This window comes from Myodes glareolus, chromosome 2, assembly GCF_982192425.1.
Source record: "Myodes glareolus chromosome 2, mMyoGla1.1, whole genome shotgun sequence".
Lineage (NCBI taxonomy): Eukaryota > Metazoa > Chordata > Mammalia > Rodentia > Cricetidae > Myodes > Myodes glareolus.
This window is the reverse complement of record NC_142027.1, coordinates 81,082,321-81,107,954: the sequence shown is the minus strand read 5'-3', so window position 1 is coordinate 81,107,954 and position 25,634 is coordinate 81,082,321. Positions and strand designations below refer to the sequence as shown.

General features: G+C 43.9%; 1 protein-coding gene across 5 annotated transcripts in view; it reads right to left on the bottom strand.

Annotated features, from left to right (window-relative positions):
* Positions 1 to 1,207: 1,207 nt before the first annotated feature.
* The window catches only part of Klhl6 (kelch like family member 6), a 39,598-nt gene continuing 15,171 nt past the window's right edge, over positions 1,208 to 25,634 (bottom strand). For 3 of the 5 annotated variants that reach the window (XM_048445159.3, XM_085685307.2, XM_085685309.2), the window contains exons 2-7: positions 21,742 to 21,907; positions 15,204 to 15,653; positions 10,204 to 10,441; positions 5,356 to 5,558; positions 3,918 to 4,131; positions 1,208 to 2,675 (exon numbers count right to left, since the gene is read on the bottom strand). In XM_048445159.3, coding sequence (XP_048301116.3) covers positions 2,374 to 2,675; positions 3,918 to 4,131; positions 5,356 to 5,558; positions 10,204 to 10,441; positions 15,204 to 15,653; positions 21,742 to 21,907 — 1,573 coding nt within the window. In that variant the 3' untranslated portion in view covers positions 1,208 to 2,373. Of the gene's footprint in view, positions 2,676 to 3,917; positions 4,132 to 5,355; positions 5,559 to 10,203; positions 10,442 to 15,203; positions 15,654 to 21,741; positions 21,908 to 22,849; positions 22,973 to 25,634 lie in introns of those variants that run through there. The other 2 variants (XM_085685308.2, XM_085685310.2) reach the window with 2 other exon arrangements.

Genomic DNA, 25,634 nt, shown 5'->3' with positions numbered 1-25,634 from the left:
CAGTCTTTTATATGAAGCAGGAAATTTAAAGATCTGTTTTGCCTTGTAATGGCAAAGCCCATTAGTTGCTTTCTTCTGTGCCCTGCAGAACATCTGGTAGGCTCTTTCATTTTCAAACCGAGCAGGATGGTCTCACCTTTAGGCAAGTTTAGCAATCATTTCTCTGTGGGTCCAGTTTACACAGCATAGCATCAATCGGTTCAGGCAAAAAGCAGCTTCTTGCCCAAGTGGCTAACCAATGCCATAAGGAGCCTCTTAGGTGCCCATCATCCTCTTGAACTAGATTGGTGCGGGGCGGGGGGGCGGGCATTTGTCATTCACTCATCAGACCTAAGTCTCAGCAAATACAGAAGATGCAATGAACACTTGATGTTGAACAGGAGTGAACTGAGTAAACGGTTTCAGTAGAGTGTTGTGAACGTGCTTAGTGCTCACGAGTGACAATGTGGTCTAAATGTGTGAACATGCAGAGTGGATACACAAAGGTGTTGTCCTGTCTTACATCCTACAGGCCGGAGCAGAATGGCCATGCTTGATGGGAAGACAGAGCAGTGCACACACCGATGTGCATTGCTGTTTATCTTCTAAACCCTAGATAGAAGTAGAAATAGCTGGAATTCCCAAGGTTTTGAAATCTAGTTTGAACAGTAGTTTCTTCCAGACATAACCTTGTAATGAAAATGAAATTCACAATCAACTCTAATTCTACTAGCTTCTCAAACGGGGGAGGTACACAAGCACAGTATGACCCTCTGACACGAAGTACAACTCTACCAAGAGAATCGAGAACTTATACAACGAAAATAAGGTGTCTTGGACGATGTAGTCCCTGTGCTCTTTACTACAGCTTGTGAAACAAGACCTCACGGCCCCTTTCTCCGCCTCAGGAATGAAAATACATTTCCACTGAGTTTATTTGAAATTCCTTCACTTTCCGTGAAGGGCTGACTCTGTGTTTTAAGTGGAAACTGAACCAAGTTGATCTGAAACCTACATGAAGGATTTACAGGAACCCTGAAAACTAAGATCTGGGAAAGTCAGGACCCAGGAACATAGACTCAAATTCTTGAATTCCATCCAGAAGAACCACTTCTAGAAGAGCATTCTTAGGAGTGACCAGTAGTATGAAGGTGTTCACAAGCGTTGGGGAGAGAGAACACAAAAACAAAACAGTAGTTGTACACTGAGAAGCCAGGGCATCAAACCATTGAGAAGGCAAAACTTCAAACCTGTTTTTATTTCAAACTTTAATTCTATTTTATTTTTTAATGTGTGAGTGGTGTGTTCACAAGTGTGAAGGCCCAAAGTAGATGTCAAAGGATTTCCTCAGTAATGCTCCGCTTTTCACTGCTGGGACCTCTTCCAGGCAACCACGCTTCATTGTTGTTTACTGACACAGGGTCTCTGGACGAACTGGAGTCACCAACTCTGACTGACCGAACTGTTCAGCTTGCCCTACAGAACCCGTCTCTGCTTTCCAAACACTGGGACTGCAGGCAGCTCACGCCTGCTCAGCTTTCGTGTGGGCTCTCGAGCTCCTAACACTGGTCTTCGGCTTACACAGCAAGTCCTTAGCCACTGAGCCACCCCCAGCCACTACGTGGCAGTGCCAGTCCTTAGCCACTGAGCCACCCCCAGCCACTACGTGGCAGTGCCAGTTCTAGTCCAAAATGGCGCATCCTGTAATCAAGAAGAAGGGTCACGATGTGGGGCAAAACAGGACCTGTCTTTCACCTTTTTCAAAACAACTGGGCCATCCCAGACTAGTCTCACAGACATGGCCAGGGGAAGATCATAGAAGATGCTCTTGAGAAGTGGCCCAAAAGGCTCCAAGACCAGTGGTCTTATACGTACAAGGAATAAAAGGAAGACAGCACAGAAAAGCACCTTTATTCCCTGGTCTTCGGCAAAGTTGCCAGAAAGAGACACCAGCCAAGCTGGGGGTTAACTTTCTATTTTCCTATCTGAGTTAAGTGTGGTGAAAGAGACACTGATGTGGGAAGTCCTGTGTTAATTCCGGCTTAGCTGCTTGCTCTCTGAGTGACCTGATGAAGGTGGGCCTGTCTGAAATGCCTTTTCTTCACCTCTAAGACAGGCGTAATACTATCTGGCAGCAGGTCATTCCCAAAGCTAAGCGAATTATCCTGGATAAGTGCCTGGCACAGGCCAGGGTAAGTAGGTATGTATGGAATGTTAAACATTACCCTTCATCTTGAGGTAGGTCACACAAGCATTCCCGGCTGGTCTCATAAGCTGCCCCATGATAAGCCTTAAAGTCAAGGCAAGCTTAAGGCTCGCAAGGGACCTGAGTAAGCTGGGGTGCAGAATCAGTGCTCAGAGACTCCAGGGGCACCTTCCTGAGTCCCTTTCCAGTCACACGGACACTGCTCCAGGCACAACCCGCCGGATGTGAGTATATGACTTTCTGATGGTGACACTGCCGTGGTGGGACACTCCTCGCGGCAGGACACATTCCTCTGTCAGCTTCTGAGCCTCGGGGTCCCAGCAGAGCACAGTAGCAATGACCTCATTCTTCTCATCCCTCCCACCGGTGATGTACAGCCTGTTGTTGCAGGGCGCAATGCCACAGCTGGCTCGCTCGTGACTGAACTGTGTCACCAGACACCAGCTATCTTCCAGAGGGCTGTAGCAATACAACGCTCTCATGGCGCCACCTGCAAAGAAAGAACACGCATGCTGGGCATCTTTCTGAGCCTTTCCTCCTTAACCACAGGGGTTCTACTTTTGATTAGACCAGATCTACCATCTTACCAGAGAAACAGTAGACTGGTGGCTTCCTTCTCAGAAAGCCAGGATGGATCCCCCAGTTTACTGAGGTGCAAACTTCATCTCCTTTCAATTTTTACTGGGTGGGAATCTGATTCTAAAAGCTATCTGGCTGAGTACAGCTGCCAAACACGCCTTAAGACTGGCTCCCTGTGAACCCCAGCTGGTGCCTCAGGTATCTCAGCGTGGCTACGTTATCATCTGCAACCGTATACACTAAAATCAGTTTTACAAATAACAAAAGGACCATGTACATAGGCAATTCATAAAAGCCATCAGCCTAGCAATAGTTAGGGACAGCCTCTGTTTGGAGAGTAAGCAGGAGCAAGGACATCGAGGTTGCCCATCTTGATACTGGACCTTTGAGACCTTGGAGAACTGACCACAAACAAAATCTCAAGAGACCCGAAGCAAGGGAGAGCTACGTTTTCCGTAATGGTCACCTCCCAGTGCCTTCCCTGATCAGCCCTGAGCTAACCACCAAAGCTACTTGTGTTCTGGCATCTCTTTAATCAGCAGTTTTCTATCGTGGCTGCACATTAAAATCAGTTGGAATTTTGAAGACTCTAGCTGTACTATTCCAGACACCCTTCTCCCCTTCTCATTTCACATGCCTGACAGAAGGCCTGGCTACTGTAATTCTGTAAAGCACTCTCTGGTAATCCTAAGAAACGGTCAGGGCTGAAATCCACCAGTCTTTAACAATTCCATGCCAACTGTGGTCTGGCTGGCCAGGCTTCCTCTCAACTAAGTACATTTTTTTCCCAAGTACCTAAAACCAAGCAGAAGAGGAGCATGTTCATGATCATAAACTAAACCATACAAACGTTTCCTTTTCATTGAGCATTTGCTATGCTGCGTGTTTCAATTTCTGTATATTTGCTATGTTTGCTACACAGCTTTACTCCTGCACTGACCTCCGGCCTCCTCCACTGGACTATAGCATCCATGCTTTGTGTGGCTGTTTCTATCTCCCAGACTTCAAGGGAAATTCCAACAAGGCCTGGGTCAAAACCATCTTCTCTTCCTTCTCAGCCTTATTCACATCACCCAGACATTCTCAAAACGATAATATCTGTTCCCCCAGATGGCCACAGGAACCATGGGCTACAGATGTAAGAAATCCTCACCGACAACATAGATGTGATCCTGGAAGCTCACTGCATTGATGCATTTAGCCTCTACCGGCATGGCCGACTTCAAAATCCATTTATTGGTCGAAGGATCATAACACTGAGTCTTATCTGTGGCCAGCTTCCCATTGGGTCCTCCTCCAATGACATACAGCTTCTTCTTGTGGCTAGCAGCTGCAAAGGAACTGACGTGAACAAGGAGGGGTGCAGCCTGCAGGGGCAGAGGGCACAGGAGTCAGTGCGCTGCTCAGATTGCTGGAGAAGCTCAGAGCACATACTCGGCCATGCTTCAACTGAAATGGCAAAGCCCATGGGCTCCCAAGAAAACGCAGAGGGAAACAAAACCCACCGTCTCTACAGATTCTAGGAAGCCCCGAGCAAGCTGTGTCTTGGCTGATCCTGCTTGTTTAGCCCCGAGTCCAGCTCTCAGGGAAGGAGGGACACAGGCAAGACTAAACGTCCCTGTACAGGAAGCCAGCATGTTCGTATTCATTCAGTGGTCAATTGCTAGGTGCCAAGGTCGGTTTAAGGGTGTACACATATGCAGATGCTCCTATGCAGGAGCAACACTGTAGATTTGGGGATTGCCAGGGACACTAAAGGAGACTTTTGGGAGCCTCCTGTCAATTTGCATAACCCTTCAGTTTGAAGGACTAAGTGATGGGACTTGACGATTAGAGAAGATCTTGGACCCAAGCCCCATGGTTCATAGGCCTTAGCTGGATGTCATAGCAATGTGATGATAACTGTTCCTTTTGCTTTTAAACTTTCTGAAGCTGGAACACGCTCAGACAATAAGAAAGAAAATCTGCACTTGAGAATGATCTGGAAACGCTGGAGATAAGGTTGGTTTTCTTATCCTGGGGCAGTTTGAACCAGAGGTGGCTTTGTTAGAGACTTGCACAAAGGCCTGTAAATGGCTGATCAGTAATGAGAAAATAAATACAACCTGCCTTCTACTCATAACCAAGTGACCCAGGGTTTACAAATGGTGGAGGAAATGGATCCTCCCTTTTCTGGCACGGAGGGGAACAGGACAGAAGGCATCTAAGGTGAGACAAACTCTGGACCAGGCCATGCAATCAATGGAGTTAACCATCTCAGGGTAGGCTCAGCATCCCCTCCATAGCTGGGGCTCTGGCTAGCACAGGACAATGCCCACACAGAGCCAGGTCACCTGGAAGAATGTTACTACTATAACTGGATCAATAATGTTGACTCTTGACTCCGAGGAAGAGAAGTTCAAGAAGACGTCTATGGGAACAAAGTGATCAATCAACCAGCCACTACCATAGTCAAGGTTAAAGTGATCAATCACCAGCACCACCATAGGCAACATCAAAGTGATCACTCTCCAGCACCACCATTGGCAGGATTTTTGTTTTGTTCTTGTTGTTTAAGCTTTGAAATTCCTCCCAGAAACGATCTCCCATACCTCTGACCAGCAGTTGTGGAAGGGATCATAAGTCTCCACATTGTTGATCCTCTGTAAGCCATCAAAACCCCCAATTACGTAGACTTTGCCACCCAATACGACCATCTTATGCCTCCAGCGGCCTATGTTTAAATATTCAATCTGAATCCATTTGTTGATTGAAGAATTATATTTCCAAACATCATGCTGTGTTTCTTTGCCACCTACAAGAGACACAAAGTACTTTTAAAACACAAGCAGACGTCTCCAAATACAGTTTTCCCCCAACATTCTCCTCAAAGCGCTAAGTGTTCAGCCAAGTCCCAGCGAAGGAGAGATGGGGAAATCCTGAAGGTCTCATAGGAAGGACAAAACAAACCCAAAAGAATGAGAAGCCACAAAGGCCGGGCTGTGTCTCTAAAGCTCAGGAATGGGGGGCACGTGGAAGGATCCAGAGAAGGCTTCAGGGAGGTCAGTCTGAGTGGGTGGGAGAGTCTAATCCAGTCTAATCCAGTGTTTGTGCTTCCCAAGAAGCGGGGAGCAAGGCTGAGCAAGGGCCTTGACAGTCAGAAAGTTAGAAGGAAGTTTATGTTCTAAGTGTATTTATTTATTCATTTATTTAAACAAACAAACAAAAAATAGAAGAAGCAACAGTGTGGAAGAAATTACCAAGAGATCTTACAACATTATTTGTGCTTACATCTTCAATCTATATAAAAGAGTAAGTAGTATAAAGAATGGAATTGACCTCTAGGCAAGCTTTTGCCTCCTCTCAAGGGTTAATCCAGTGGGGCAGGCCTGGAATATGGTTTGGGGCTCCTGCCAGGAAGGCAGGTCCACCTTAAGACAATGCATCTCTTCCTTTCCAGAGTTCCCACCCTGGTGCCCTCCCTAAGCTCCCTGGCTTGGACTATTTCTAGTTCTTTTCTAGGCTTTTCTATCAGAAAAGTTCTGGCCAGAACTTTAACATGCTTTAAACTCCCTAAGCAAGGTTTTGGGATTCTGTACTCTTTCTAAAGACACCACCCACCCCCTCATCCCCACGCTCACTCCCCCCACCCCACCCCCCACACCAGACTGCCGGGAGCTGCCTGTACCCAGCTGACTAACCTCCATGCTGCCTTATCTAAAGCAGCATGACTTTTGTTTTTCTCCCCTCCTGTGTCCTCCTCCTTTCCAGGCAGCTGTAAGAGTTACAGCTTCCTCTCCCAGGTTTTTCTTTTAAACTCTAATTAACTGCCCTTGAGCTTCATTTGAGTCTGTTCTTAAATCTTTTATTAATAAGAAGACCAAGAACCCCGAAGAGAGAACAGACTTCCTGAGTACTATCTGGTGGGTCTTCTGGGGCTCCCTACAATTTCTAGCAGCACTCTTTTCCCTCCTTTACTTCTTTAGCTGGCAGAGTCAAGGAACCCATCCCTGCACCCCTAGATGGCAATGTGCCTTGTCCTATTTTTAATTAATTTTTATTATGAAAATATGGAATGCTTACAATTGATCATTTGAGAGTGAAATGGCTAATGTTTTCTTTACAACCACTCTCTTAGAACACAATATTTACGATGTTTGTGTCAAAGGCACATGCTTGTGAATATTTATAGATGCTTCCAATAGTCCTCCAAGATTGTCCCACCCCCTCTGCAATGAAGAACAAGGGCATGGTGATGTGACCAGTATGGCAGGAATGAAGACATTCTGAACAGATACCTGTGTCCCTCACTCTATCCTACTACTGAAATAAAACCATGGACCCCAGGAAATGAGAATTTCTCCAGGAATCCCATGTTGGAAGACGAAAAAGGCTGAGAGCAAAGTGTTGGCCAGGGGGAGAACTTGTCTGCCATGAAGAGATTTCCCAGAGTTCTAGCAATTTTTCAGACAATCTTGTAGGTAAGACCGAAGCCCGGCCAAAGAAGGGTTATTAATAGATAGGACCACACTTTAACGGTCCTTAGGACTGCCTGCTTGGTCATGCAGACCCTGGCCCTCTGTTCACATGGTAATCTCACCAGGTACAGTGATACCATATCTTTAACCCCAGCACTCCAGAGGCAGAGATGGGCAATCTCCAAGAAGTTGAAGCCAACCTGGCCTACACAGAGAGATCTAAGACTGCCAAGGCTACTCAGTGAGACCCTGTCTCAATAAAGCAAAGCAAAGCAAATCAAAAGCCTGTGACTTCATTTGGGGAACCCAATTATGAACTTGAGTGGGATTGCCTGATCATCTTTGTCCTTCTTTCCAATGTGGCCTCACTGAATAAATCTCCTCTTTCTGCATTTTACTATTAATTTGGCTGTATTGATTGACTTTTAGTACTAATGACTGTTTAAATTGGTGTCTTGGGCATAAGTGTGGTCAAGCTTGGCTCCTTGGCGTAGAAACTGCGCCTGAGTTTGGTGGGTGTGTCACCGTCTGGTACCAAGGCTGTGGAGGGGCTGCGTTTCCTTTCCTAGCGCTGTGCCCACATGCCTTGAGCCTTTGTCTTTGCTTTGTCCTTTTCGGGGGGTCTCTACTCAATACATTGTGATGTTGATTCCATTTGGTTAGTATTAAAGATTAGAAAACACCATGGAAACTTTCAACGAGATCTTTATTAAGAGAGAACAAATGCTGTGTTTTCCTTAGTGACTTAACATCTGGCTGGTTTGGAAAGCATATTGCAAAGATGAGAAGAGCTACCTAACAGCTGCCCAACCTCCCTCAGGTGTCTGTGTCCTCAGTTCTTTCAACAGTGTGTAGACTGCTACAGGATATTTAGAAGATTCTCCAGAAAAGGTTTCTGTGGTGCGGGTGAGGAAGTGAGTGCCAGGCAAGTGTTCCACCACCGCTGGAAGCACTTTTGGGAAAAGGAAATGAAGATAGAAAGTCAAATATGGAAATGTATTAAATATGAAAATAATAACAAAATGAAACTAGTGTGAGTATAAGGTTAGATAAACTGAGTGATTAAAATTGAATACAAAAACAAACTCAAATATATAGAAATAATTAAATGTTTTTAGCATTGGCCATTTGGAGACAAGTTAGACAACTATGTCACTTTACATGTGAAACAGGTTTCAAATGTGACTTGGAGAAGGATGTAGGAGACTAACTCAGTGATTTGGAGAATGTGATGTGAAAGTAGAATCACACAGGAAGGAAAATGGTAGTGAGAATGTAAATGAAAGTTAAAAGACAACCACAATCTAAAGGGAAAGTAATTACACCGCAGAGCAAAGGATATTTAGTAAGAAAAAGACAAATACACAACAATAGAAAACAGGCAAAGGGTATGAGGAGACATACTTTAAAATAAATTCAATTAGCCAATAATTATATGAAAATTTACTCAATATCACTAAAGATACAAGACTTTAAGTGTATATATTTTAGTCTATTACATCAGAAATAATTGATGATAACAATCGTTTTGAAGAATGTAGAAAACGGGCACAGGTTAAGCTACAAAATGTGTAATCTTTGTGGAGAAATGTAAAGCAACTGACAAATTCTCAGTTCACTAATCTTAAGACCGCTTCTAGGAGTCTTTCCACAAATTCAAAGCTATTGTGTATGCAAATGTCTGCTACAGTATTTTTCTTAAGTAGATTATAAACAGTAAATACATGTGCAGTGACAGAGATCAGTTTTGATTACCAAATCTGTTCCTCCTTCTTGGACACATAACTAAACTATATTGCCGACCCTACCTCTATTCTGGGAAAGAAGGGCACGCTGTTGGCTCTTGCCAGTGGACTATTTGTGGCCTTGCAAGCTAAAGCTTTGTGGAGGAGCTGTGTCTTCTCATTCAGGCCCTGTGTGGGGGACGGCAGACTCCTAAGTCAGAAGGAACCCGAGTCCCTGAAGGCCTAAGTTAAGCGATGGCCTCCTGACCCCACCACTCCCACACACTCTTCTTCATTCATTAAGTGGGACTTGGGACTTGTTGAAATAGCTAATATTAGTTATCCTAACAGAATATAAAAATAAAGTTATTTATAAAAATATTAAAACATGGGAATTATCATAGAACCAAACAACTGCCATATTTTACTTTTCATTTTCTGTATTTCTATAATAAAAAGAAATGTATAGCCTGATCAATATTATGAACAGACATGGAGATCAGCTAACGTTACCCTTTGGAGGACACTAAATACAAAGAAGCGGGAAGGGAATGTTTGCATTCTTCTTTTAATATGAATGAGAAGGATTAGGACCGGGGCTTAGTCCCTGGATTGTGATCCTGTCCAACACCAGGATATAACTTATTTCCTCTCTGAGCCCTGTTTTCTCCTACTTCATAATTTACCCTCTCTTGCTGTGTCTGGTAATTGCGTGTTCTTAACTAAGCGGTAAAGATGGCAGAGACTGTGTCATTCAAAAATATCTATTGAGCATTTACATTGCTAGGTGCGCGAGAGATATTTAACTCTCACAGAACTTCAAGTCTAAGGAGAAGGCAAGCACAAATAACTGCTAATGATTAAGCAACAACTTAGCAATGAAAATGTATATGTATTCCCATTACTTCAGTAGAAGCGTTTCACAGAATGCCTAAGAAGTTTGGGAAGGTCGGGTTTGTGGGAGGATACGACATTTCATTATGCTAGTCCAACACTCAGCTCAGTGCCCTGTGCCTGCAACAGACTGAACAAACCATTTTGCTGTCTGTGCTGCTCATATTTCAGCATGTATGGAGTGATAATGTTTTCTCCATGATAAGACCACCCAAGCTCCTGGTTCTATATCCTGACCCACAGAGCTAGAACACTGTGAACTCACAGACATTCTCGCACAGCGGTTGGTTGGTTGGTTGGTTTTTACTTAGGGAAGCGTAAAATGCTATTGGGGGAACCGCTTTGATCCCAGCCTCCAGCTTACCTGAGATGTAGACCTCATTTTTTAATGTCACGCAGGCGAACTCTACCCACTTCTTATTCTCGCTCTCTAGTTCATTCTCTGTCAGCGGGAGCTTGGCCACCTCGAGGCGACTGCGCCTCAGGGGATCCAGGCAGGTTACCTCGGCCACAAATCGTTCGTCTTTTGTGCAACCACCAATAATCATGAACACCTCAGATTGGAACTCGTGCATCCTGGGCTTGGTGCGCTCTGAAATAATCTAGAAATCAATGAGAGGATGTGTGGACAGAGGGAAGAGAACATGACGATGCACAGCCTGGGCTAGGGAACCACAGTTTCTACCTCCACCACTGTTAGTCTCGTGACGTCGCCTTGACCATGCTTTCGTCATCCGTATGATGACTATCTGATTGTAACTCCCCAGTAGGTTTGTTGTATTAAATGGCATAATACGTGGACTGTGATGACCCAGGGCCTGCTGTGTAACAGGTACTGAATGAATTGTTACCTGTCATTTTTGTTGCTATTTTAAGACAAAAATCTGTTTGCCATCAAATGCACTTTCCGCCTCTTCTCTCCTACCTGTTCTGAAACGTGAGCTCCTGGAATGAATGTCAAAGTTAACATTTATTCAATACCTATTGATACAATGCAAAAAAGAAAGAACAGGTTGGGGGGATCCACGGGGAAGGAGCGGACACACATCACCCTTCAGAAGGTCTTTATTGGGGGGGGGGGCTGCAAGGGATGGCAGGCCTTCAGGTCTTTATTTAAGAAAAACCATTATGACCACAGACAGCCACAATAAGACCTTGAAAATGTTTGTGTAGGCAGGGTGAGGGGTGGGGGTGGGGTGGTGGGAAAGATGACAGAGACAGAGAGCCTTTGCTTCAAATCCCAAGAGGAAAGAGTACTTCTGACTCATGGGTTTTCAGGAGATAGGCAAGCTTCACACAGGTACTTCAAAATTCAGTCTGTCCTGTTGTACCTGCCAAGGGGCATGGAGCAGGCTGTAGGAAGGACCAGAAGCTCATCTTGCTGGCATAAGGGGAAGAGGCTCCAGGCTGTAGATGCATGCTTTCCTTCCTTATCAACTGTTTGCTCCAGAAAGAGAGCTGGGGCGGGGGGAGGGGGCTCGTTTGGGAGAAAGAAACAGAAAGAGGGTCTGTTTTCTAATACTTATTATACACCAAGCCCTGGGCCAAACACATTATATAACATTGCAGTCTATGATAATGGTCACTGATACTCTTGATATTCCCTAATAGAAGGAAGAGGGGCCTTTATGCGAAAGTCCAGCCATTACTTGTCTCCTGCTCTCCTCCAGCTGCAAGTGATCTTGGGAAATGCTACAGTAAGTAAGAAGTTCATTGGTAAATGAAAATGGGACTCCAGGGTGCAGTTTGTGTAACGTCATCATTCATAATGAGGTGAGGCTTTTCAGTAATGAAACTGTCTGGGGGTCACCCAGCTCACCAAGCTAACTTCAGTGAAATCGTTATTTTGGTTTGTCATTAGTGTCATCTAGAGTAAACCTTGTAGTTTGTTTGTGTCTCCCCAACAAAAGTTTTGTTTTTGTTGTTGTTTGGTTTTTTGAGACAGGGATTCCCTGTAGCTCTGGAGCCCGGCCTGGAACTAGCTCTTGTAGACAAGGCTGGCCTTGAACTCACAGAGATCCGCCTGCCTCTGCCTCCCAAGTGCTGGGATTAAAGGTGTGCGCCACCACTGACCAAGTTAACAACATTAGTTTTGTTTGTTATTGGTTTTGTGTGTGTGTGTGTGTGTGTGTGTATGTGTGTGCCAAAGAGCTAGATCCAATAAATTTTGCATCCCCACTTTGTGAGCTTGTACTGTAGCCATAACATTTGTGGCGGGCCTGTTAGTTGTGAGTTCAAAGGAAGAGTGGGAAGACATGGGACAGGATAAACCCTCATTAATGTGCTCAGCCTGAGAGCATAAGCAGTAGAAAGTCCATGGAATAAAGATGGGAGCAGTGGGCCAGAGCTTGGGGACATTTGAAGGTACGAAGCTGGTTGGTAGGATTCAAGCAAAGAGTTGACACCAAAGACAAACAAACAAACAAAAAGATTTTTAAAAAAGTGCTTTCTCTGCATCTTTCTTCCCAACATCAGCCTGGTTTCTGTTCCCAGACATCCCCTCCCCACTGCTGAGGCACAACCTCCAAAACAAGCTGGTCATCTTTGTCATTTTGGTATGGTAGGCAATGCTTCAAGGACAGTCTTATAATTTACTATAAGGACATCCCTTTTTTTCTAATGGATTCTCAGCACCAAGAACAATCAGTACCTGGGTCTTACAGGTTTCTGTGGATGGATGGATGGATGGATGGATGGACGGACGGACAGACAGACAAGACAGGAGGCCAAGGTCCCTGGTATGGACTACCTTTTACAATACAAATCAGTGGTACCCAGTCTCCATGATGGCCTCAAGTAATGTCTTCCTCCCAGAATTCAGAGCCCATACTGTTCCAGAATCAGTCTCTCTAACCAAAAGATTACAGCAGAAGTGGTGTTCCATCAGACTACTAAAGGCAATAAAGCTTCCATATTTATTGCTTTCTTAGTATCTCTAATTTGCTCTGGTGGAATGCCATCTGCTATGTAGATGCCCTCATGGCAAGAAGTCACAGCTTCAAGCCAATAGGCAGTCAGGAACTGATGCATGCCAGCAACACTGTGAGTGCGTAGCATGTGGATGCTCGGATCTTATTTGAACTTTGAGGTTGCTGAAGTCTAAGCCAATAGATAATAGTCCGATCGACACCTAGTAAGAAACTTTACATCAGAGCCACCCAACTAAGCCAAGCCATTTTATGTTCTTCTTTTTCCTTTTTGCAGTCTATAATTGAGCACAGGGCATCATGCATGCTAGGCAAGAACTCTACCATGGATCTGCAACCCTGCCTGCTGCTTTAAACTGTGAAGTTGTAGGGTAATTCATTATGTAGTGACTCCCAAAGGGGTAACAAGGATAGGAGAAAGAAAGGTCTCAAATCAATGTCCAAAACTTATTCTTTAAGAAACTAGGTGGGGGGAAGTAAATTCAGAATGTAAACAGAAAAAAAAAAGAATTCTATCAGGGTCAAAATAGAAAGAAAATTAAATAGAAAACATAAAACAACGGAGAAAATAAAATTAAACCAGGAGTAGGTTTATTGAAAAAAATCAACAAAATTTATGATATCTCTAGCAAGACCAATGGGGACACAAAGAGCCACTATCTGGAATTCAAGATGCTATGTTACTACGGATTCTATATAGCTAGTATAGATCCACATCACTACATAGTCTATAGATAGCACTGATGATGGGTGGAGTTATGAACAGCTTTATGCCAACAAATCCACAACCTGTATGGATGGAGAAATTCTCCACAACTCCATTTGAGAAGTAACAGACCAGCACTGTGTCTGTTAGCGTGATATGATTTGAAGTGAGAATCTCCTCTCGCAAGGAAAACCCCAGGTTGGCCAAACCCTATAATTTCAAACACCCAGGATATCTGTGACGAATAAATGAGCAGCAAGCAGTTCTAAGAACAGTCAAGGAGTATAGTGATCCACACAGATGAAAGGACATCCTCCAGAGGAGTTGCAGACAGATACGATTCCTGAACAACTTTGGGCTGAGATTCCTACCATAGCCTGCAGATGAGGTTTGGCACATTTTGCACAGTGATAGGTACACATGAGGTTTCACGCCTATCAATCAACAGCAACCTCTCCCTATACCATAGCTTTTTGGTGAGCTTGCCCCTCCACTAAACCTGGCCTTGTCTTTACAAGATTATGAGTGAAAAACATCTTGAGAAATTGCAAAGGAGAACAGGTAGCAGCAAATGCCTTCTGGTGCCCATTGAGTCATCCATAAACATTGCCATTCACAACATGCCAGAGATTTCTCTTAAGATCTAGAAATGAAAAGTCCAGTAAGACTCGGTTCCTACTATAACAAGTTGCAAGTTTCGAGTATTACAAGATGATGAATTCAATGACTACCATGTGACATTTGTGTCATGACCAAAGACTGAACCAATGGACAGAAGAACACAAAGGGTTCTTTGAAGAAGGTAACCTTGGATTTTGAGTAGACGCAGAAGTTAGGTAGAGGAAGAAGAAGGAAGCATTAGACAACATTTGCCTTGTCCTGAAGGCTGGAAAACCATAGCCTTTGGGGAAACTGGACACAATAAATAAAAACCACAGCAGACCGTAAGCATCAACAACTAAAGAAACAGAGACCATGAATTTGAGCATAAGGGGGATACACGAGAAGAGTGAGAGGGAGGAAGTGGAAGGGTAAAGTGATGCAATTATATTTTCATTCAAAAATGGATTTTAATTAAATTTGTTTTTAATTTGTAAATACAAACACACACAGTAGAGTGGGTAGTAAATGATGCCAGAGACCTAAGCAGGAGGCATTTTAGTAAACAGAGCTTGGGGGACATTAGAAGAAAGAGTGGATGGCTTCCTGAAGGTGAAGGAGAGCCAATGAAAAGGTCAGGCCAGGAGCAAAGTTCACACCTGCATCCTCCAGTCATCCTAGGAGTGGGGCTGAGTTGGTGGGAGACCGGACTGGGAGCACAGTAATGAGGTCTAAGGAATTTCTATAAATTCAGGGAAGAAATGAGGGGAGTCTGGATCAAGGCAGCATCAGAACAGAACAACAGATACAAACGCTCACAAGAGTAGGAAAATGTAAGGCAGTAGAACCCCTTCAGAATGGTGACTAGAGGGGACCACACCCGACTGGGCAGAGGACGGATGTGACAGGCACGGTGCCAAAATGTTTCCACTTCTCACTAAATCCTTCCCACCGCTGTGTGAAAACGTGCTATCATCCCCGTTATACAGATCGGGAATCCCAGCTTCTGGAAAGACTGGACTCCTCTACTTGCTGTCCTGAGGTGTGAGCAAGGGTCACTTGCATTTCTGAGAGCCCTGGCTCACTCCTTACATTGCCAGTGAAATGCAGCACCTCTCACATCCAACCTACCTCGTTGCCGGAAAGGTGGTACATCCTGGCTTCCTGAAGCAGGGGGAAGACCTCGGGACACTGTCTTATGAGAGGATCTGCTTCAACCATCTCCACGAAGTACCACGGGTCCAGAAGTGGTAAGCGCACATTCTCAAGAACACAGGGGAGTAGGCAGAGTCTTTCTGATTGTTTGTGCCGGACCCAGCTCATCACTGTCTCAAACACCTGAGCCTCCTCCGTCACACAAAGATCGTCACTCTTCAAGATGTGATACAAGGTATCCACCGGAAGTTCAAGGAACTCCTCGGAGTTCAGAATCTGAACGAAGTTTTGAATGATGTAACTTTGAACTTGCATCTTTAAACTGTCCAAGGAGTGTGTGTCTGCCAGCCTCAGTATTCCGATACAATTTTCTGGGTTCAAGGCTTCTGTGAGGAAGCTGGCACAGGCATCCACCAGCTGCAGAAACTAACAGAAGGGTGGAGAGTCAGGCCAGGAAGTGCTTAGTCCACAAGAACATTGATCAGTGAGTTGTGTGTGCTAGCAAAAACTCAGCAGCAGCCTAAATTTCGAACAGTACATTCACATAGCCAAGAACTCTGTAAATAATTTAAAAACATCTTACAAGATTCCATTAAGTCTTTTGGAAAATATAACGTATTGGGTTTTCAGTTCCGTGCATTAAATCTGATCAGACATCTAGATTTATTTTTGTTTATTTTGTAGGACTGGGGTGGAACACACAGCATTGCATGTGTTAAGTGCGTGCTCTGGCATCAAGATATTTTTCCTAAATTTAAGCCTCTAGATTTAATCATCAATTTTCAGAAAAGCTATAGAAGTAAATATATGATTATATATATACATATATATTTACATACATACACATTCATCCACATCAAGATGGTAGGAAACTCCATGGAACAACTGATCTAATTTCTCCTGTAAATAAGCTACAAATGTAAAAAAAAATGGAGAGAAGGAAGGAAGGGAAAATGTAAAAACAGGAGCTCTGCTTGCATCGGTGAGTCTATGGGCAGCACAAATTGGATTTAGTGGATTAAAGGGGGTGATGAAGTTGGGAGGAGGGATGAAGAGTCAGAGTGGGTCCTGAAGGGGTTAAAGAACTGAGGTGTAAATATGACCAAGAACCATTATATGCTTGTATAAATTATCAAAGACTAAAAATATAAAGATGAGAGATATAGAAGTTATTTCAACTTACTACAAAGTATGGACCATACTGGAATGTCTGATATAAGCAGCAAATTAAGTCAGAGAGATGTTTACAAGCACTAATATTTGAAGACATGAAAAAGTATTATTAATTTCAGGGGCAATTATGGTCTTACAGTTATTTTTAATAAGAGTCTTTATCTTTTGAACTAGGGTGATGGCTCAGCAGATAAAAATGCTTTTTAATCAAGCCTGGTGACCCAAGTTCTGATCCCCAAGAGAATCTGACAGATAAAATACTGCAGTTTAAGGTGTCACACTCACTAATCAAGCTATGGGACGTTTTCTCTTTATTAATGTGTTGTTTACCCCTCTCCCAGTGAATTGCTATCACTTTTGTAACTGAAAAAGAATAGTTTGTAAAAAAAAAAAAAAAAGTATTGGTTGGCTCCCATATCCCACTTTAACTCTACGTCATCTTCCGCGAGAATATGAAGTTAATGTTTGGGCAGCATTTTATAAATTACAAACCACCGTCATTGGCACTGTGTTCAATGCTGATATTTCACAGATCACACCTCACAGGTGTCTAGTTCACTACTATTCTCTGGGGCTCTGCTCTGCACGAGTCTGGCCTTGACCTCTCTTCGTCCACTGGAGAGAACCTAGTGTGCTTGAACTGCTCATCTAAGTGAAGGAAGAAGGAGATCACAGGGAAGGGCCAGATGAGGAAGCCCCTCTGAGGGCAGGTACTGAGAAGAGATACGGGGACCTGGCAGGGGGAAGTGTGGTGTGCCAAGGACAGGTTCTGGTGAGAAGGAGTCATGAAGATAAAAGGGGAGAATGGGGCAGGAGTGGTCTTGGGACTGGTTTTGAACTGGCAGACTGAGTTGAAGAGACTTCAATCTTTACACTGGAGTACCCCTCCAAAACACACATCCCCATTTTCAATGTCATTTTCTATCACAAAACATGATTTTTCCCTATCAAAGCATAGCTTCCAACTTATCATCTAGAAAATGTTTCTTTGTGAGCCAACACAAATCTGGAGAAAGAGGGAGTTGGTGTTGCCTCCTCCTGCTCTGTCTGTAGAACCCAGTGTGCCTACAGCTCAGCTCCTTGCTTGAGGAACTGTGAAAATGACTGAGCTGAGAATCCTAAACAAAACTGTTTGTTTGATTTTTGTATGTTTTCTTTAATTTTTGATTTATATTTTACTAGCCCAAAGAAGCTTCAAACTCTTTATCCTCCTGCCTCATCCTTTCAAAGACCGAGATTACAGGCTTCTGCCACCACGCTCAACTCTGGGAAACTCTGAACTACTCACTGTTAAGGTAACATAATGAAGTATCTGCTTCACCCTGGGCACTTTAGTTCTGGGTAAATAATGATATAAATAAAAAGTGGAATAGGAAGAATAGAAAAACCCCTCCTCTTCATGAAGCTTCTTTCTTAAAAGCCAGTTCTCCCCAGTGGCTTCTCTAATTCCCTGATGTGGAATCCATTCTCATTCCCTTCCTCAGCCTCATGTGGAGGTGCCTGTAACAGAGCTAGCAGCTCAAAGGTTTTAGGTCATGATTTTGTTTTTATTTCCAGCAATGTCTACTATGAAAGTCTGACAGCAGATGAGTTGGAAAGGCCAGACAGAAGAAAAAAACCTTTATTAGACATCTGGAACACACTAAGACCCGTGAGTTTCTTCATCTGTCATTGCACTTTAACAAACTATTTTTAAACAAAACTCTTTTATTTAATGAGTAAAAAGAGGATATTCAAACTACACTTGCAAATGGACATTGACAAGCTACATTTACAAACTTAAACACTTAATATTTCACCTGCACCCCGACAAAGACCGTGCACACATGCCTCAGCCCTCTTCTCCCTCCCCTCCTCCCTCCCTGTCCCTCTACAGAGAGGAGGAAATAGAGAAATCAGAGTAAAAGACATTGCCTGAAGTCACATAGCAGGTGGCGAGATGAACCTTTAGATGCCTGCTTGCTAAGCACAGTGGCAGGCTTGCACTGTTGAGCTAACAAAAGCCAGGAGAATCTCAAGAGACTTTACGACCACAAGGGAAAGTAGGTCTCTCTGACGGCCTGAGTTCTCCCAAAATATGTGTCAACAAGCATTTCAGAGTGATCCAACCAGTAGCTAGGAATCTGCTGGCCTGTGAGGGAGTCGTGAAAACAAGAAATTATTTTTTATGTATTTGCCTTTGTATAAATTTTCAGCATGTTGTTCCTCGAATCTGGATTTTAGAACCGAGAGATGACAATTAATAGTAACAGGTATAACCAGTTTCCTGTTTAGATGGATAAGTGAGTTAAAAGTTACAGTCAACACCTGACTCTGACAGGAACTCCTAAAATACCACCAAAGAGACACGACCACACAGGAACTCCTAAAATACCATCAAAGAGACATGGCCACAGTTCCCATAAGAAATGTCTGCCTTAGAGAAGCCATTTGAAGGTCTTTTGAGGAGTATCTATTCGGATTCTTTATTCATTTTAAAAACTTTCAGTACATTTGTGTGTGTGTGTGTGTGTGTGTGTGTGTGTGTGTACGTACTACATGTGTGCATACACACACACACACACACACACACACACACACAGTACACCATTTGCATATTATGTCAAACATCAAAATGTCAATATGGTTGTTCTCACAATTAATATCCTACTCTGAGAGTAACATATAGTTAACATCAGGCCGTCTGGGATGCTGGACTATGAGAACTATTTCTGAACACTTAACCCTACCACACCTTAGTCTCATGTGAACATTGCAAATACTTCAACTAAAAGAATATAGCTTATAAAAAAAAAACAAGCAAAGAAATAGCACCAGGTACACACTGTCCAGTGACGTAACATATGAAAAGCCAAGATACCATAATTCCTCCCAAAATGACTAATTCCACAGTATGACACCTAGTGAGGGTGAATTAAATAAAATCCTAGGCAGAGAACTCAAATGAGTGATTATAAGTACGTTCAAAGAAGAAAAGAAGCTCCTGGGTTAGAACATAAACAGAGGAAGGAAATAAGGAAAGTCACGTGCCGCTACGCACACTCCCTGGCCCAGGAAGTAGGAGAGTGTGCTCTGCTGACAGCTGGAGCAGACACAGTGCGCCTTACACTCACCAGCGTGTAAGTAAAGTTACAGGCTGCAGGCTGCCCCACTCTGGTATATGCTTCTCCAACACACTTTTACCTCTCCGAACCCCAGCTCTGAGATCAGATGACATACAAAGCAGCTGCCCCAGTGTGACTCCCCCAGCACACACCAGAACTGAGTCTGGGCAGTTAGAACTAGGAAGTTGTCTCGTCAGGATGACCCAAGTTTGGTTTCCAGCATCCTCATCTGTCAGCTCACAACTGCTAGTAACAGCTCTAGCTGCAGGGAATCTGACACCCTCTTCTGGTCTCTGTTGGCATGGGTACACACATCTCTCTCTCTCTCTCTCTCTCTCTCTCTCTCTCTCTCTCTCTCTCTCTCTCTCTCTCACACACACACACACACACACAAATATGAAAAAATGTGAAAAATAAAAATACTAAAAACTACATTTAGAAAGAAAAGTAGATCCCTTTTATTGTGTGAGACCTGCTTTGAGACAGTGAGGGAATCAGGAGACTTGACAACGACTCCAAACTTTGTCACTCAAAAAAATAAGCTTCTGGGCTGGAGAGATGGCTTAGAGGTTAAGAGCACTGACTGCTCTTCCAAAGGTCCTGAGTTCAATTCCCAGCAACCACATGGTGGCTCACAACCATCTATAATGAGATCTGGTGCCCTCTTCTGGCATGCATGCATATATGGAAGGAATGTTGTATACATAATAAATAAATAAACCTTTAAAAAAAATAAGCTTCTACTTTGGTGCCAGACACTAAATCTGTAACAGTAAATGTCATAGCTATTACTATTTCCAGTTTTCCCATCTTTAGACAAGTCAACAACCCTCCCTACATTCCAATAAAGGGTATTAGCATGAAAATAACAAGGACTGCTGCAGCCTAAACTGCAGCCTGTTACTCAGAATTCATCAGGGCTGCTTTGTAGTGGATTTTCTAGTTTCTTTCCATGATTCTGTCTTTTGTCAGACCTTATAAATCCCTCCCTAACTCTGGCCTCAAAAGAGCTAATCCCACTACCAACAAGCTTGGACCCCGAACCCCTCAGAAGGTAAGCATCCTGGGTTCTGTTCCCTTCAATACCACGCTAATTATGATCCAAGCAGAGACCACCTCCATAGGAAACAAGCCATGTACAAGATTTGATACTTATCCCTAGTATCCTATCCTGGGATATGGGATAAGGGATACTTATCCTGGAAGTGATATGGTCTATCCCTGGACTGTTTCTTACACATCTAGGCAATGAGAAAACATTAATACAATGGAATCAAGATCAATAGTATGATCCTCAACCTAGGATAATTTGGATGGGACCCCTGTTTTAATTATGGAAGCAATTGATATTATTCATAGTCTAATTATTTTATGAAGCTAGTATAATTACTACAGTCATATGAAGCAAATATTACTGAACAGAAACAATATATTACTTTGAAGTATTTCTGAAGTCCTCCCTCCTCTGTGACACTTCTTACCTCTCAACGCTCTGCTTTCACAGCAACCACAAAGTGCCTGTCACACAAAGTCTCGACTCCCCCATATCTAGACAGCATCTCCTGAAAGCTGCATGGTGTGACGGCAAGCAGTAGTGTCTCCCGTCAGAAATTCAGTTCCACATCACAGCACTTTCAGTCATCCTCTGTGTTACCTTAATTTCGTGCCTAACTTATGATAAAGTCAAATGTTGTGTGTAGGAAGCCCTGGCCACACCACTGCTCTAACTAGGCTGCAACACCTGGCAGACACTGTGCTGCAGTCAGATACCAAGGCACCACACTTCCCCAGTGTTATATGGTAAAGCAGGCAACACCTCATCGCATCGCCTGTCACCGAGTGCCCAACTGAGCATCTTTTGACTTTCAGGTAAGCTTGCTTGCTCGCTTGCTCCCTCCCTTCCTCTCTCTCTCCATGTGTGTGTGCCTGTCTCTCTCTGTTTATCTCTGTGTCTCTGTCTTTCTCTGTATGTCTGTCTTAGTGAGTGTGTCCATCTCTCTGTCTGTTTCTGTGTTTATTTCTCCTGTCTCTCTTTCTCTGCGTGTATCTCTCTCTCTCTCTCTCTCTCGTTTCTCTCTCCCTCTGTGTGTGTGTGTGTGTGTGTGTGTGTGTGTGTGTGTGTGTGTGTGTGTGTCTAAATTCCAGATACAGATCTGGAAGCCAGCCTAAGCAGGTCTCTAGAGCTCCTTGCTTTCACTCACTTCAAAGAAAAGCACAGAACTTGTTAGTTCACACACCTGGAAAAGATTGGCGGCCTCCAGAACCCGCTGAACATTGTGCTTGGTGATCAGAGCCTTGCTTGTGTATGTGTAGTTCAGGAGAGTGTGCATGGTCTCTGCATCCACCCCTTTAATAACGATCCTCTTCTCATACTTCTCCTTTAAGTCGTTGCAGAACATGGCCCTGGAAGAGAGACCTGTGATGTGAATCCTTCCAGGACTCTGGGATCCAGACCTGAACAGATCCCCTTTTAGAGTCATCTGCCTCCTGCGACAGTGAAGTCCCAAATCGGAACCTAAACTGATTGCCAACACAGAAACAGAATCATTTGATGTGCTGACTTCTTGAGATTTTCCCCCTTGGTTCTTTGACTCTCCTTATAGATGCTAATTCAGGGCCTAGCATGAAGAACTCTCGAAGGAAGTCAATGTATTTAATGTATTTCATCATTAGTCTCCCTGGGATCAACTGTACTCCGAACTGAGCTGTCATTTCTAGATGTGACTTTCAAACTCTCTCTTAAAATCACACGCAGTGGATAGCATCCTACTCCGGTTTAGCCCATATCCCTGTTCCCCAGAAAATCAACAGACTTAGAGAGACCAGAGTTCAGTGCAAGGAAAGGACAAACAAACAAGACTGTGTCCATAGAGAAAGCAGTTCCAGCCTAATCCTGCAGAGATGGAACAGTGCACTCCACAGCTGTCCCACCAGAGATAAAGACACTGCTTGGACACTGTGGGACCACAGACAGCCTTCGCTCCAGGAACAGGTAATTCTCAAGCATCCTGGTTTTCCAGGAGCCCAGGAGAAAGCTGAAAAGTGCTGCTCGATGGGTGGGCGGGAGAAGGCTAGTGTTCAGGCAAAGCTTGAACTCACTCACTTCATGGCATAAATGAGAAAATATAAATCAATGCAAATGTTTAATGGTTATTGGTAAATCCCTACCTTACTGATGTATTGGAAGAATAAGTAAGATACTATGCATCAGTAAAAGCTCAAACAAGCAAGATATTTCAGAATAAAAAAAGGGGGATTTTAGCTGAGGAGAGATATGGGAGTAGGTGGATGAATTAGTTACTTTTCTTATTACTGTAACTAAACACCTCACAAGGAGTAACTTACAGGAAGACGAATCCTCCAGCTCCAGGACTGAGGGCACAGGCTACAGTGGGAGATAAGGCACAGCAGCAACGGCAGCTGTGCAGCAGGAGAGTAAGCGGCTTCCTTGCATTTTCAGATCAGAAGGCAGAAATAGGGCAGGAAGTAGGGCTGGGCTGTAAGCATCAAGGCCTGCTCCCCGAGACCCACTTCCTCCAACTAGGTCCCACATCCTCCCTAAACAGCACCACAGCTAGGAACTGAGTCTTCAAACACATGAGCATGCCAGGGATGCTTTACTTCTAAACTCTTAGGGGAGGTCATACACCATTTCAGTCTTAGCTTGTCAGCATGTGTCCTGGTCTCTATCAGGTTCCTGGTGTCAGAGTTTCTGCATGCTGTCTGCCTCCGCCACAGCAAAGGCAGAGTCTGGGTTCCATTAACATCGCTCTAAGTACACTAACTCCATAACTGTTTATGGAAGAGGAAAAAAAAAGGAAGTATAAGGAAAGCGTCTTTCTCTCCAGGGCTCTGTGCACATCTAGCTCCCACAGCCCCAGCATTTCCTTGCTCTTCTCTGACATGCCGTCACTGCCCTGGGCCATGGCCACCATGTTGAACTCAAAAGCTAAGCCTACAAATTTTTCACAGGTCAAACTCCCAAGCAGTTATTGCTGCTCCCAGAGACCCATAGACACACATGATGGGCAAATTTTGGTCTCCAGAGACGGTCAGCCACAGAATAAACAGTAGAAGTTAGGACTTAAGCCCCCAACCTTGAGTCTAACAGGATACAATAGTCAAGAAAATCAGTAAGATACAAAGTCAAATGTTGGGGGCATTGACTCGGTATCACTCTGAGTACACTAGACCAGGCTATGTTCTCTGATAGCACAGTTGGGGGTTGGTTGTTAGCAATTTACCTCTTAGCAAGGGTAGTAGGGGTGGGGGGAAGGGATGCATAAGAATAAAATATAATGACACAGATATATGAAAATGGCAGCTAGGCATGGTGGCACATGCCTATCATCCCAGCATGCAGGAGGTGAAGGCAGAAGATGAAAATTCAAAGTTAGCCCAGGATAAAAGAGGCTATCTCAAAAAAACAGTCAAAATGGTGGGATGGAAATGCTGTGATGAAACTCGCCCTTTGAGAACAATAATTATTAAGCATTACAACAGTTGTGATGGTATATGCCAATAGGATATGCCAAAGAACCAGAGGTAAGAGGAGCAAGGTGTTCAAGTCCAGCTTAGGATACATATAGTTCTGGTTTTTTAGGCTAGGTGTGGCAGCACACGTCTTTAGTCCCAGCACTTGAGATTCAGAGGTAGGCTGATCTCTGAGTTTGATGTCTGACGCTTGCCTGTCTCAAAGAAAGAAAGAAAGAAAGGAAAAGAGAAAGAGAAGAATAAAGAGGCCTGGTGAGAGGTAAAGATTCCTGTCACCAAACATGATGGCATGAGTTCAGTCCCCAGGACCCATGTTGTGGAAAAAGAAACAACTCCCAAGCATTTTCCTATGATAAGTGTGCCACACACACATTCCTCCCTGCCTCTCTCAAAAATAAAAATAATAAAATAAAAAAACTTATTCCAAAGCACGAAAGATATTGCATAATAAAGTATTTTCTAGAAAGGTATGGACAAGCTCATATGAGATCCTCGTTTTAAAACAAAACAAAACAAAAAAAATCGTTTTAGAGCAGTAAGCCGGTGGCCCAATACAGTGAGCCAGAGCAGAGCCAGGATCATTCAGCATGCCTCTCACCACAGTCATGAGCATAGTCACAGGCCCAAGGCTCACCTAGATGAAGCCAGGCCCCAAATGAAAACACTCTGCCTGGGCTACACAGCTCTCCAGTGTCCATGGGGCTTACCCCTCACTGAGGTCCCTCCTCAAATGTCATTTCTTCAGAGAAGTTCTCTTTCATGCTGTACCCAATCTAAGACCACCAATCCACATTTATTTGCTTTACTTTCCCTTGTAGAACTCTCACAGCCCGACACTGCACGGAAGACCCCTTTGTTCACTGGTTTGATGATCATCTTCGCAGCTACTGGACTGACTGACTGACTGCCATGGTTACAGAGTCCCCACTGCCTAGACCAGTTCTCCGGATCCAGTGGGATTCAATCTCTAAGTCAATGACTGAGTGAGCCAGTGAATAAACTGTCTTTCTGAGATCCTTGGAGTGGCTTTCTTTTGGTCATCTACCACTCCAAAAATTGTCAAACATCTTCTAGCGAATGAGGAGGAGTTGATCCCTGCCTCCCACCAAAAATTCCTATTATACACCCAAGGCCTGGAATTGGAAAGAGCTAAACCTCTACATGCATTCCACTTACTATTCCTGAACAGCCTGAACATCCCTACCAGAATTTTCCCTCCATCCCAACCAACCTGTGGTTTACCCTCTCTACAATCTCCATGTTTCAGAGCTCCCGTAGCTCAACACAACCAGCCCTATAAACAAGTACTCCCCTCACCTCTACTGCCATACGCATCTTAACCCCTGCTTACCAATACTTAGTTCCCTACTCATCCCCCCTTCCACATCTTCTTCAGACCAAAAATTAACTTCTCTGCTTCACTAAGATACTCTGTGTGGTGGCGCTAACTTATCACAAAGTGAGCAAAATTCAACTCAGGACAGCAACTGTGTGCAGATGGCACATGTCTGTAATTCCAGAACTCAGAAAATGGAAGCAGGAGGGATTTGGTCAGAATAAACCTGAGATCAAGAACCTGTTTCAAAGTGCGTGCGTGTGTGTGTGTGTGTGTGTGTCTGTGTGTGTCTGTGTGTGT